This window comes from Sapajus apella, unplaced genomic scaffold (genome assembly GCF_009761245.1).
Source record: "Sapajus apella isolate SASKATOON/1434 unplaced genomic scaffold, GSC_monkey_1.0 scaffold49, whole genome shotgun sequence".
Taxonomy (NCBI): domain Eukaryota; kingdom Metazoa; phylum Chordata; class Mammalia; order Primates; family Cebidae; genus Sapajus; species Sapajus apella.
In genome coordinates this window covers 2,065,405-2,079,933 of record NW_022436989.1, presented here as the reverse complement: position 1 = coordinate 2,079,933, position 14,529 = coordinate 2,065,405, and the positions used below count along the sequence as shown (strand labels likewise).

Genomic DNA, 14,529 nt, shown 5'->3' with positions numbered 1-14,529 from the left:
AATTGGAAGCCCTTCCATATCAGGGAGAAATCATATCTATGAAACTAGAGAGGCTGTTCAGATGACTGCACACCAGCAGTCCTTCCTGATTTTGTCAGTAGTAATGTCATAAAGACAATTGTCCAATTTTGTGAATCTTGTAGGTTTGGTTTTTTGTTTTTGTTTTGTTTTCAAATATAGTATTGTACAAAAAGAAAAAAAAACCAATTTGTTGTTTATTTGGAGATGGGGCTAGCTGGCTGCCATGTAACCAGTTAGGGCCTATTTGTAGTAAATTGGATGAGTGTCGACAGGGTCTGAACTAAGATACAGTTGTGTAGGGGAGAGGAAACCGGATAAAACTTTGTGACTTCCAATATGGGTATTGTGAAAGACTGCTTCCAGATTTTTTTTTTTTTTTTGAGGCGGGATCTTGCTCCGTCACCCAGGCTAGAGTGCAGTGGTGCAGTCTCATCTCACTGCAACCTCTGCCTCCTGGGTTCAAGCAATTCTCCTGTCTCAGTCTCCTGAGTAGCTGGAACTACAGGTGCATATCACCAACCCCAGCTAATTTTTGTATTTTTAGTAGATATGAGGTTTCACCATATTGGTCAGGCTGGTCTTGAACTCTTGACCTCAAGTGATCTACCTGCCTTGGCCTCCCAAAGTGCTGGGATTACAGGCATGAGCCGCTACACCCAACCTGCTTCCAGGTTTTAACCTGAGAATTATGTGGGGAGTAATGCCATTAATAATAACAAAAAAGAATAAATCTGAATGCCATGTGCCTGGTACAGTGCTAAGTTCTTTGCATTCTCTTATTTCATCCTTGCAACTACCCAGGGAAGTCGGTGTTGTTATTAATCACCATTCTTTGATAGAAGAGGTTGATGCTTAGAGAAAGTGACTTGCCCAAGGTCACACAGCTAGTGGCTACAGAGCCTGGATATAAGTCTGGCCTGACTTTAAAATCCATACTCTAGACCACTCTGCTCTTCAGCCATTTGCACAGTTTTGTCTCAGAGTCCTCCCTTATTTGAACACATCAGGAAGATGTTAGAAGTGGGACCTGGGCAGGCTGAATTGGAGGCTATATTTTGTTTTTTCTTTTTATTTTTTTGAGATGGGGGGTCTCACTTTGTTGCCCAGGCTAGAGTGCAGTGGCATGAACACAGCTGACTGCAGCCTCAACCTCCTGGGCTCAAGTGATCTTTCCTCCTCAGCCCTGCAAGTAGCTGGGACTACAGGCGCATGCCACCACATCTAGCTAATTTTTGTATTTTTTGTAGAGACTGGGTTTTACTGTGTTGCTCAGGGTGGTCTCTAGCTCATCAGCTCAAGTGATTCACTCACCTTGGTCTCCCAAAGTGTTGCAATTACAGACATGAGCCATTGTGCCTGGCCGTGTGTGTGTGTGTGTGTGTGTGTGTGTGTGTGTGTGTGTGTGTATTTTTCTTAGGGAGACAGGGTCTCAAAGTGATCCTTCTGGCTCAGCATCCCAAAGTGCTGGAATTACAGGTTTGAGCCACCACACCGGCCTGCAGGCTACATGTTGACGCATGTCCTAGGAAGTAGAGGAGGAGGAGAAATAGGTTTGGAGAGAGATGATGAATTCAGTTTTAGACTTGTTGAAATTGAAGATCTGCTAGATACTTTGCATCAAGACAAAAATACAAATAACACATTGTTTGTATATGTGTTTTATAAGTGAGAAAATCAAAGTGAAGAGAAAATAAAAGGAAAATGTAGGCAAAGTGAAATTAAGTTTTATGTGTGACTCATGCCGCATGCCCTGTGCTGTCCCTGCTCCTGACCTTTAACAAAAACCACAGATAGGGAAACCTTATTAGTGAACAACTCTAGACATAGGGGTTGGAAGTCGCCAGCTCAGATTTTATTGAAGCTGGGAGAGTAGGTGAGATTTCCTGGGAGAATGTCCAGGGCAGTGATTCTCCATCTTTGAAGTACACAAGAATCGCCTGTGAGGATTATTTAAAATGCAGCTTACTGGGGTCTACCTCAGAAAGCCTGACTCTGGGGGTCTGGAGTGGGACTGAGTAACCAGCATGTGACCCAGGAGATTCCAAAGCAGGTGGACTAATGGCCAATTTCAGAATTTTTGGGGTAAAATAACACCAAGGGGCCCCCCTTCCTCATTTAACTTCTCATCCTTTTGCTCTGTAATTTCTCTACATACTTCATCACACTCCTTCTCCTCTCCAGAATCTTCTGAATTCTTGTCCTCATCGTCTGTCTGAAACAGCTCCAGGGCAGAAGGCACCAAAGCCAAACAGACCACACAGGAATACAAATATCTTTTACTCCTCCTCATTGTGCCTTCCTTAAAGTAGTACCCACTGTTTCCCATTCTTCCATGGTCAGTGCTCCCTGCTTGGGAAACCACATCAAAAATTCTTCAGCCGCGTCAAAAAACTGTGTTAAACTCAGCACCAGCTTCAGTTCCTCCTCTTTTAAGCAGCTGTTGAAGGAAACCAGAACAAGCCTCTCACTTGCTTGATCCTTGTGCCATGTTGCCCTAATAATGCTGAGCTCCCCCAGTTCACGCTGGGAAATTTTTTCAAGAGTTCTCCGTCTAGTTCTGGGTTCTCCCTAACTCACCTGGGAGGGTCTTTCAAAATTTCCTGGGTCCCTTCCAAGCTCCCAACTTACCCCGGGGATTTTTTCCAAGAGTACTCGGGATACCTTCAGCTTAGCCCCTCGTCTCTCCTTTATTCAGGCAACTCTTCATCCCGGGTTCAAGTCCCCATACTTGGGCACCACTTACCGAGTACGAGCTTGGCCAGGGAGACCCCACCCAGGCAGCGCCGAAGGCAATGAGAGGCAGACACACAGATAGAACAGCAAAGTGGATCTATCTAGGGGGAGCAGCCTACCCAGCTGAGAGCCTCAGGGGCTGACAGCAGTCCAGGCTGAAGGCCCCGAGCAGACTCTCATCCACATACTTATTCTCTCTTAACAGGTGAACATTATTAATAAACAGGTGTCCTGCATTCACTCATAACTCATAAATATTCCAAATAGGCAGCTGTTACCTGCCTACCACTAATTACAAACTAAAAGGTATTCACAAGGGAGCCACGGGGGCAGGGTAAACTTAATGTTTCTCAATACTGCCCGGCCGTGGCCTCCCAAAGTGTTGGGATTACAGACAAGAGCCACCTCGCTTGGTCATTTTCTCAATTTATCTTTAGGCTATTTTATTAACATTTGATTTCTTGATAACTAGGACTGTTCACTTCCAGGATTAGATGGCATTTTATTCATTTAAACTTATCAAGAATAACCTGTTTGTTCTTTTTATTTCCCTAGTATCGATTTTATGGAGAACCTGTAATAAAAGCGTGTATAGAAAATGGAGCCAGTTGTATCGACATCAGTGGAGAACCTCAGGTATATAAGACGAAAAGGAAAAAAAAAATCTAGTGCAATTTTGCAGACATATTTAGAAGCCAGCAACTCCTTTCTAGTGTTTAGAGATGGTATTTGTATGGTATTCTGTTGATAGCTCAAAGGAGAGCACTGATGGTAAGGTCTTAGATTTGGCTTTCTTGAATTTTATTCTTTACAACATCATTTATTTTCCGTCTGTGCTTATTATAGCTACTTCATGCTTTAAACTGAATTAATTAAGATAACGGACTATACATAATTCTTAGAATCTCACTTTTGTAAAGTTTTCATTTTGAATTTCCTTTTAAAAATCAGGTACCTTTATGACATTACAGAAAAATAAAGGTAAAATTCACTAGTATAAAATCAACCTAAACATTTTAAATGTTCACATTTATTGAATGCTTACCATGTGCCCAACATTGTGCTAAATGTTTTATGTAACTTTTAAAAAACATACCTATAGAGTAGTTATCATCTTGCTTTATTTTTTATAGATGAGATAATTAAAGCTTAGGAAGCTTAAGTAACTTGCTCAGTAACGTAGAAGAACTAGGTCTTCCATTGAGGTTTGCTTGACCACAGGAAGTTGTGTTTTCACTGGTGTTAAGCTAGAATACAGCTTTTAAAATGGTAACCTCAAATGTCTCTGTAGTCAGTACTGATTGTCATCAGCATGCCAATATAATATTGTGTTTGCAGTTTGTCAGTTGGTAAAATACTGGAAAACACTGAGAAAGTGTAAATTACCAAAATTGACTGAAGAAGAAGTAAGAAACATAAATTTTTTAAAAAGGCCAGGTGAGGTGGCACACACCTGTTATCCCAGCGCTTTGAGAGGCTGAGGTGGGAGGATGACTTGAGCCCAGGAGGTTAAAAAAAAATTAGCCAGGTGTTGGTGGTGCACACCTATGGTCCCACCTACTCAAGAGGCTGAGATAGGAAGATCACTTGAGCCTGGGAGGTCAAGGTTGCAGTGAGCTATGATCATGTTACTGCCCTCCAGCCTGGGCATTAGGCAATGTAGTGAGACCGTGTCTCCAAAAAAACAAAACAAAAACGTGAAACAATTCTCATGTTATTTAAAATAACCCAGAGCATGGAAAATGGTGAAAAGCTGTTAAGTCATCTGATAAACTATCATAAAAGTAATAGCAAAAACTTTTTTTTTTTCAATTCAGGGTCTCACTCTGTTACCCAGCTTGGAGTGCAGTGGTGCAATCTTGGCTCACTGTAACCTCTGCCACCTGGGTTCAAGCGATTCTTCCACCTCAACTTTCCGAGTAGCTGGGACTACAGGTGCCCACCACCACTCTTGGCTAATTTTCGTATTTTTAGTAGAGACAGAGTTTCACCATGTTGGCCAGGCTGGTCTCGAACTCCTGGTCTCAAGCAGTCCACCCACCTCAGCCTCCCAGAATGTTGGGATTATAGTCGTGAGCCACCGTGCCCGGCATTAATATCAAAACCTAATAAGGGGCTGGGCACAGTGGCTCATGCCTGTAATTGCAGCACTCTGGGAGGCCAAGCTGGGCAGATTACTTGAGGCCAGGAGTTTGAGGCCAGCCTGGCCAACAAGGCAAAACCTGTCTCTACTGAAAATACAAAAATCAGCCAGATGTGGTGGTGCATGTCTGCAATTCCAGCTACTTGGGAGGCTGAGGCATGAGAATCACTTGAACCCGGGAGGTGGAGGTTGCAGTGAGCCGAGATTGCTCTACTGCACTCCAGCCTGGGCAACAGGGTGAGAGACCCTGTCTGAAAACAACAACAACAAACCTAATAAAGAATCAGAGGCCTGGGTGCGGTGGCCTGTAATCCCAGCATTTTGGGAGGCCGAGGCAAGCAGATCACGAAATCAAGAGATTGAGACCATCCTGGCCAACACGGTGAGACCCCATCTCTACTAAAAATAAAAAGATTAGCTGGGCATGGTGGCATGTGCCTATAGTCCTAGCTACTCAGGAAGCTGAGGCAGGAGAATCGCTTGAACCCTGGAGGCGGAGGTTGCAGTGAGCTGAGATTGCACCACTGCACTCCAGCCTGACGACAGAGTGAGACTCTGTCTCAAAAAAGAAAAAGGAACCAGAATATATAAGAACTTTTACAAGCCAATAATAGAAACAAAGATAACATTTTAAAAATGGGCAGGGGATGAGAAGAGACAAATCTGTGTGGAAGAATTCCAAATAATTTATGTAGCTTTTCCACATTTGTGTGAAAGCAGCTGTGTGCGTGACGTGTGTGTGTTAGTGTGTTTGTGTATGCGTGAGTGTGACTATGTTAGTGTGACTGTTAATGCATTTGTGTCTGTGTGTGTGCATGAGCAAGTGTGTGTATATGTGTGACTGTGTGTATGTGCATGAGAGTGTGTGTCTGCATGTATGTGTATGGTGTGTGTGTGTCTGTGATGTGTGTATGTGCATGAGTGTGTGTCTGCATGTATGTGTGTGGTGTGTGTGTGTGGTGTGTGTGTTTGTGTCTGTGTATGTGCTTGAACAGGTATGATTGTGTATGTGTGTCACCCTCAGGGAGAGGGAGCACAAATTGACAGTGGAGAAACCTGGTAAACACTACCTCAGCCAGGTGTTCAAGTCAGTATCAACGCTGGTAAGCCATGTGACTGTGTAGCCTCGATGTGATAAGAATAGCACTGTACCCCTGTGGTCTTCTTTCCAGAACTCATAACCCCAGTTTAATAATGAGAAAAACATAAGATCAATTCCAATAGAGCTGCATTGTGCAAAATATCTGACCAGTACTCCTGAAAACTGTCAGGATTATCAGAAACGAGGAAAGTGTGAGAAACTGTCCCAGCCAAAAGAAGCCTACAGAGATATGATGACTGAATGTAATGTGGGTCCTGGTTGGGATCCTGGAACAGAAGAAAGGTGTTCAGTAAAAACTAAGGGAATCTGAAGGAACTGTGAACTTCAGTTAATTAATAATATGTCTGCATTAGTTCATTAACTGTAACAACTATTAATATAAAAGGTGTGAAAAATAGAGAAAACTGGGTGTCAAGGTACTTGGGAACTCTCTACTATTCAGTTTTTCTGTAAATCTTTATTTTTAAAAAATAAATTTTTGAAAACAGGCAGAAGAGCAGAACAGACATTATTCCCCTGTGCCCTGTCATCCTCTCCTTCCTGTTCTCTGTCTGTACATAGGCAGAGCTCTATGTCTGTGATGATATTCACCTGGGTAATCCTATTTGGGGTAGGATTTTTTTTTGCTTCTTTTGCCTTTTTTTATATTTTATTTAATTTGTTATAATAGGTAATACTTTTACATTTAAAAGCCATTCTACAAAAATTGAATGTCATTAAGTCAGATCAGCGTATCTTCCATATCACCTGGTGCATGGTAGGCACTGTTATTTGCTGAATAAGTGAAAAAATATTTTGACAGTTAATATTTTGCTGCAGAGCCACACTGGTTAACATTTTCAAAGTTTAATTGCTTTGTTTTTAAACATAAATTATTTATAATGTTGGTCTGCGTCTTTCTACATAGCTCTAATTAAAATTCTTGTCCTGGATTTTGTAGTTTCTGGAGCTAATGCAGTGGAAGTATCATGAGAAAGCTGCAGAAAAAGGGGTTTATATCATTGGAAGCAGCGGCTTTGACTCCATTCCGGCAGATCTGGGAGTAATATATACCAGAAATAAAATGAATGGTAATTACTGATCAATAAGCAATAATGGAATTTAACAGTACAAGGGCTTCATGTTTGTAACTGCTGAACTAAAATCTAGTGGAAAAAAGAAACATAGCCTTAATTGGGTAATGCTAAAACACGTGTTCTTAGTATAGCTACACTTTTAATAAAATGCTCTTGAGACTATTGTTGAGACATGGTTAATACTGCATTTTACAATGAGAAATTACTGTCTTTATATAGTTTGGTTTGAGCTGTGAAATTTCTGGAAAAAAACTAAAAATGTTTGCAACCGTTATAAATTCAAACTTGCTTTGTTTAGGAATCAGCACATTTTAAAGTATAATTTGTATATTATAATTAAAAGGTTAAAAAAAAAGAATTTTTTTTTTGAGATGGACTCTCATTCTTTTGCCCAGGCTGGAGTGCAGTGGCATGATCTTGACTCACTGCAACCTCCAACCTCCTGGGTTCAAGCGATTCTTCTGTCTCAGCCTCCTGAGTAGCTGGGACTACAGGCATGTACCACCACGCCCGGCTAATTTTTGTATTTTTTATTAGAGATGGGGTTTCACCATATTGGCCACGCTGGTCTTGAACTCCTGACGTTGTGATCTGCCTACCTCGGCCTATGAAAGTGCTGGGATTACAGGCATGAGCCACCGTGCCAGGCCAACAGGTTTTAAATTTTTAACCAGCAAAGCTAGGAAGTATTGAACACAGAAGCAGAGGCAGTTATTTAAGAATGGAGAAAATAATGTTACTATAAAACATTTGAAGTTACTAATGTTTTACATATTTAAGAGTGTCTGTTTAGAAAATTACCTTAGCGCGTGGTGGTTTGCACCCATTATCTTAGCTACTTGGGAGGTTGAAGCAGCAGGATCTCTGGAGGCCAAGAGTTCAAGACCAGCCTGGGTAACACAGCAAGACTTGTCTCTAAAAAATAAAAAAAAAATTAGCCAGGTGTGGTGGTGTGCACCTGTAATAAGTCCCAGCTCCTCCGGAGGCAGAAGTAGGAGGATCACTTGAGCCCTGAAGTTTGAGGCTACAGTAAGCTATGATTGCACCACTGCGCTCTAGCCTGGGTTACAGAGTGAGACTTTATCTCTTGAAAAACAAAACAAGACCAAAAAAACCTACCTGAAACAGGTAACTCCAGTGCCGTATAAAGTGTTCTAGAACTTAAAAAAATTGGAAAATGTTTCAGTACATATTAAAAAGTTAGCAAAACTATGAAACCGAAGTCCAACAAAGATAAGCACACACACACAAACTACAAATTTTGCTCATGAAATTAGAAGTAAAAAGAAAATACTATATAAAATTTTAATAAATCCAGTGCCATTTTAAAAAGTTTTTTTTAGAGACAGGATCTTGCTCTGTCATAGCTCACTGTAACGTAATCCTGGGCTCAGGCAATGCTCCCTCCACAACCTCCTAAGTAGCTAGGACTGCAGGCTCATGCCACCATACCCAGCTAATTTTATAACATTTTTGTAGAGATGGGGTCTCACTATGTTGCCTAAGCTGGTCTTGAACTCCTGGCCTTAGGTGATCCTCCCACCTTGGCCTTGTAGAGTATTGGGATTACAGACGTGAGCTACTATGCCCAGCTCATCCAGTGGCATTTTAAAAGAATGATATATTGAGAACAAGGTTTAGCATTAGGAAGTTATATAATCAGGTAGGATCAGAGGTGAACAGCTACCTATATGCCCATCTCAAAAAATGATTTGAAAATTCAAAACTCACACCATTTACTGATTTTACATTTTTTGGAATTTAGTAATAGAATAGTTTCTTACATAATAAATGTGAGAAGGCAGTAGCCAGTATTGTACTTAATGGTGAAACACTAGAACCACTCCAATTAAAAAGTGAAATGTGAATTGAAATCTGAAATTCAATTGAAATGTGAAATTCAAAATATTCAGTGTTACAGTCTTTAGACCTAATATGTCCCCATTTATTAAAATAATTCTTTGAAGTCTGTGAAGTTTACAGGTTTTTTTTTTCATGATAATCCTGTTTCCTGAGGTTGCTCTGTTTTTATTTTGAATAAGACTTTTTTCCTTCTTAAAGGAGAATTATTAGTTTAGAGTTTGTTTAAAAATTTTTTTTCAGATGCTGAAACCTAGAAGTCAGCATCTTAACAAGTAGTGCAGCTGACTTTTGGTGCAGGTGGTCCACATTTATTAAGTTACTGCTTTTGGTGTTTTGTGTTCTTTCTGTGGGTAGGGTTAGATCACAGAGCCGCATACCCAGGTCACATTCTTTTAGTAACCATCAGAATCATCTCCAGTGAATTATACTTTAATGATGTGTTTTTTATTTTTGTCTTTGGTCAGACTAATGACATTTATTTGGCTGTAGTCCCCCTCTTCGGAAACAGCTTTGTTGGTGATGTGGTTACTTTGCTTCGTGTCAACTTTGTAAGGCCCCATGTTTTAATTTTCTCTTCGAATTAAAACATTGTCAGCTGGGCGCAGTGGCTCACACCTATAGTCCCAGCACTTTGGGAGGCTGGCTCACACCTATAGTCCCAGCACTTTGGGAGGCTGAGACAGGTGGTTCACGAAGTCAGGAGTTCAAGACCAGCCTAGCCAACATGGTGAAACCCCATCTCTACTAAAAATACAAAAAAAAAAAAATTAGCCTGGTGTGATGGTGCATGCCTGTAATCTTAGCTACTCCAGAGGCTGAGGCAGGAGAATTGCTTGAACCTGGAGGCAGAGGCTGCAGTGAGCCAAGACTGCACCATTGCACTCTAGCCTGGGTGACAGAGTGAGACTCTGTCTCAAAAAAGAATTAAAACATTGTCACTTAAGGAATGAATATATTTCATTTATCAGATTTTGAGAATTAGCCAGCCCATGATATTTTTCTTTTGCCTTATTGTTCTTGAGAAACTCAATAGTTAAATACTTAACCGCTATGTCTTTATATTAGTCTTCATGGTTAATATACTTGATTTCTCCTTTTTCTTGGCTTTGTTTTCAATTTTTATTTTATACTTATTTCATTTTAATAGTCTTGTTTTAAAAGCTATTACAAAGGGTGTTTTGATAGTTTTTTGTGAACATTCATATTAAGCCACTGTTAATAAGCCTCTTGAAAGCTATCATATTTTAAAACAGAATAATTCCCATGAATCTTTCTTATTTATGTATTTATTTATTGAGACAAGGTCTTGTTCTGTCACCCAGGCTGTAGTGCAGAGGTGTGATCGTGGCTTACTGCAGCCTTGAACTCCTGAGCTCAAGCTGTTCTCTTACCCCAGCCTCCCTAGTAGCTAGAACTACAGATGCATGCCACTGCAGCTGGCTAATAAAAAATAAAATAAAATAAAAATAAAAATAAACTGTAGAGATGGAGTCTTGCTGTATTGCCCAGGCTGGTCTTGAACTCCTGGCCTTAGGCAACCCTCCTGCCTTGGCTTCCCATAATGTTGGGATTGCAGGCATGAGCCACTATGTCCAGCCCTTGTAGATCTATTTGGTAACTGTGTCCTAAAGAGCCTTCCAGAATTCTAGTGAGTGCAACTGATTGCCTTATTGGGGGAGATTCTTAATGTTAGATTTTAAATACTAAGAAGATTTTGTCAGTGCTAGCAGATAGAGTTTATGCTAGACTACGCTTTCTGATTGTTTACCTGGTCAGAGCTACTTCTTAAATCTGTGTACAAAAACATAATAAAACTGCTATCTATACAGATTTTCTGTGTGAGCTGTAGGCTTAGAAAAGGTAGTCCCTGAGTTGAATAGGCATTGTTATTACTTGTCCTAAATACTTTACATTTTATTTTACTTTTTACCGTTCTTCTGCTCTCTAGGTACTTTGACTGCTGTGGAAAGTTTCCTGACTGTACATTCAGGGCCTGAGGTTGGTTTTTCTGTTTGTCTTGTGTTGTTTCAAGTTAATATTAAAAATATTTTGGAAATGATACATGTGTCTTAAAACATATTTAGACTAATTTGTAAAATATTTATAATTTTTAATGTGTGAAAGTCACCATGTTTAATTTTTAAAAAGATACTAAGTTAACAAAATTACTTTGACTTAAAATATAATTTATTTTATTTTGTAAGAAGTACATTGGTTCAATCTGGAAAAGCGGGGCAACTTGAAGCAAAGGCAGGAGGACTCCCAGCTGGGAGGGAGCTCCCAGGTCACAGACAGGCGATGCACAGCTGTTACGTTCAGAAACAAGAAGGAGAAAAGCACTTGTTAGAAACCCAGCTCAACCCATTTAAACCAGCAAAACAAAAAAGAATCTATTGGTTCATGTAATCAAATGTCTGCAAGTAAATAATATGGCAGGATCTAGGTGTTCAAATGATATTGTCTGAACTCTTTTTTTTCCCCTCATTTCTCTCTTTTTATCCCTTTTGTTTCTTCTACTACTATGTAGGCTCTGGACAGAGCAGGAAAGGTACTGGCAGCCCCAAATATTCTTTGTCATAAAGGTTCATGATTTCTTGGGAAGAGCTACCAGAGTTACATGTCAAACAATAGAGAAGATTAGTCATTTTGCTCATTCTTAAGCCAGCTGATGTGACCTGGGGTAATATAGTATGAACCTGGAAAATCTGAGACAAGTTTCAGTTAACTGAGAAAGTTAGGCTGGGCTCGGTGGCTTACATCTTTAATCCTAGCACTTTCAAAGGCCAAGGCAGGTGGATCACCTGAGGTCAGGAGTTTGAGACCAGCCTGGCCAACATGGTGAAACCCCATCTCTACCAAAAATACAAAAAATTAGCCGAGCGTGGTGGCAGGTACCTGTAATCTCAGCTACTCCAGAGGCTGAGGCAGGAGAATTGCTTGAACCTGGGAAGTGGAAGCTGCGGTGAGCTGAGATTGCACCGCTGCACTCTAGGCTGGGTGGCAAAGCGAGACTCCATCTCAAAAAAAAAAAAGTTTATTTTGCCAAGGTTGAGGATGCACCCTTCCTGTGACACAACCTCAGGAAGTCCTGATGACATGTGCCCGAGGTGGTAGGGGGACACAGCCTGGTTTTATACATTTTAGGGAAACATGAGACATTAATCAGTATGTAAGAAGTACATTGGTTCAATCTGGAAAAGCGGGGCAACTTGAAGCAAAGGCAGGAAGACTCCCAGTGGGAGGGAGCTCCCAGGTCACAGACAGGCGATGCACAGTATTACATTCTTTTGAGTTTCAGATTAGCCTTTCCAAAGGAGGCAATTAGATATGCATCTATCTCAGTGAGCAGAGGAGTGACTTTGAATAGAATGGGAGGCAGGTTTGCCCTAAGCAGTTCCTAGCTAGAGTCTTCCTAGTGATTTTGGGGGGCCCAAGATATTTTCCTTTCACAAGGGTAATCAGAATCAGTCTATGAATCAATTTTTTTTTTTTTTTTTTGAGATGGGGTCTCGCTCTGTTGCCCAGGTGGAAGTGCAGTGGCATGATCTTGGCTCACTGCAACCTCTGCATCCCGAGTTCAAGTGATTCTCCTGCCTCAGCATCCTGTGCACCCAGGTGCACACCCCCACTCCTGGGTACAATTTTTTAAGTATAAATAAAAAAGCTTAAGAGAAGAAGGATAAGGAGTAGCTGCAGAACAACAGTCTAGTGCCAGACCTGGGCAACCTGTCAGGAAATTTGTTGACACTACCTTAAAATATGTCAGAATCTGATGATTTTTACCACTTCCCTTGTTACCACCCTGTTCTTGCTACCACCTGTTGTACAGTCTGTGCTCGACATAACAGTCACTCTGATCCTTTTCAGACGTAACCTAGACCATGCCACTCCTCAGCTCAGAATTTTTAGTGGCTCCTTGTTGCATGCAGAAAGAAAGCCGGAGTCCTTACCTTAGTGCGGATGGTTGTAATGATCTGGCCCCAGTTACCTCTCCAGACTTCTGTCCCGAATTTTGCCCGTATGTGTTCCCCATTGACACTGACTTCTGCTGCGTTCTTTGAACACACCTGCACACTTCTGCCTTAGGGCTTTTTTGCTGGCTGTTTCCTTTGCCTGCAAACAGTTCTCCCAGATATTTGCATGACTCACTCCCTCACCACCTTCAGGTCTTTTCTGAAATATCACTTTCCTAATTGAAGCTTACCCTGACCATCCTGTTTAAAATTGCAAACCAACTCCCTTGCCTAGCACTACCAGTTCATTTTATCTGCTGCCTTTTTCTTTTTTGCTGTAGTATTTCCCACCTTCTAAATTCTATATATTTTCTGTTGGCTTTATCACTCTCTCTAAATGTGAGCACCACAAAAGGAGGGATCTTTCTCTGTTTAATTCACTGAACACCTAGAACAGTGCTGGTCGCATAATAGCATCTCCATAATTGTTGAATGAATTCAATGGACAAGGCTAGCATAGCTTTGATTTCCAAACCTTACAAGAACAATTCCGTAATGGAAAAGTTTGGTCTAGTCTCATAGGAACATAGATGTAAAAATCCTAAACAAAATTTAGTAAATTAAAACTAGTGATGGGCTGGGCGTGGTGCTCACGCCTGTAATCCCAGCACTTTGAGAGGCCAAGATGGGTGGATCACCTGAGGTCAGGAGTTTGAGACCAGCCTGGCCAACGTGGTGACACCCCATCTCTAAAAAAAATAAAGAAAAAAAAAATAAACTAGTGATATATACACAGAATAATATTTTTTGACCAAATTGGTTTTAGAGCAGGAATACAAGGTTTAACACTATAATCTCTGTAATTCACCTGATGATCAGGCTAAAGTTAGAAAATTATATGATCATGTCAGTAGATAGAGCAAAGGCTTTTGATAAAATGTATCTATTCATGATTAAATTTTACAGCAACCTAACAATAGAAGGGAAGATTTCTTTTTTTAAAAAAAGCTGTAGCAACCTGGGTGTGGTGGTGTGCACCACTGGTCTCAGCTACTTGGAGGGTGAGGCAGGGATAGCTTGAGCCCAGGAGTTCAAGGCTGCAGTAAGCTATGATCACATTGAAGTATTGGAATTCGAGTATGAATTAACACCAAGACAAAAGTATGCCAAATTGCAGGGCCTTTTATTGCCGGCGACCACAGAGGGCTCACGTCTCTCCAACCTGTGGCGTCAAACTCAGGGAGAGCAGAGTTTTTAAGCTGAAAAACCACATCCTGGTTTTAGGACCCAAAGGGTGTGGAGCAGGGATGGGGATGAAGGGCTTCAGACATTCCGAGGGCTAGTGGATTCTGTAAATCAGGAGACGAGGGTGAGGGGGGCTCCGGACATTCCAAGGGCCAGGGGACTTTTGTCACTCTGATTGTTACTTAAGTGGTTTACAGAAGTCAAGATAAATGTTAGTTTACACATTATCTGGGTAGGGTGAAAATTACAGACCTTAGTTACTTATTACAAGTCACAGGGGCCAAGATGGCGTTAGCTTGGACTGCTTATTCTGGTACTGATAAGAAAAGGTAAGCAGCTTTACATAGTGGGCATTTTTCAGAGCAAGCTAGCAGCTTTATTTACAGAAGCCAA

General features: G+C 41.0%; 1 protein-coding gene across 2 annotated transcripts in view; it reads left to right on the top strand.

The window, feature by feature from the left end:
* SCCPDH (saccharopine dehydrogenase (putative)) overlaps nucleotides 1-14,529 on the top strand; it is a 33,389-nt gene that overhangs the window by 8,802 nt on the left and 10,058 nt on the right. Inside the window, exons 3-6 of one of the 2 annotated variants that reach the window (XM_032242186.1) lie at nucleotides 3,310-3,390; nucleotides 6,670-6,756; nucleotides 6,940-7,069; nucleotides 10,887-10,936. In XM_032242186.1, the coding sequence (XP_032098077.1) occupies nucleotides 3,310-3,390; nucleotides 6,670-6,756; nucleotides 6,940-7,069; nucleotides 10,887-10,936 (348 nt within the window). The remainder of the gene's footprint in view (nucleotides 1-3,309; nucleotides 3,391-6,669; nucleotides 6,757-6,939; nucleotides 7,070-10,886; nucleotides 10,937-14,529) is intronic. The other variant, XM_032242187.1, reaches the window with a different exon arrangement.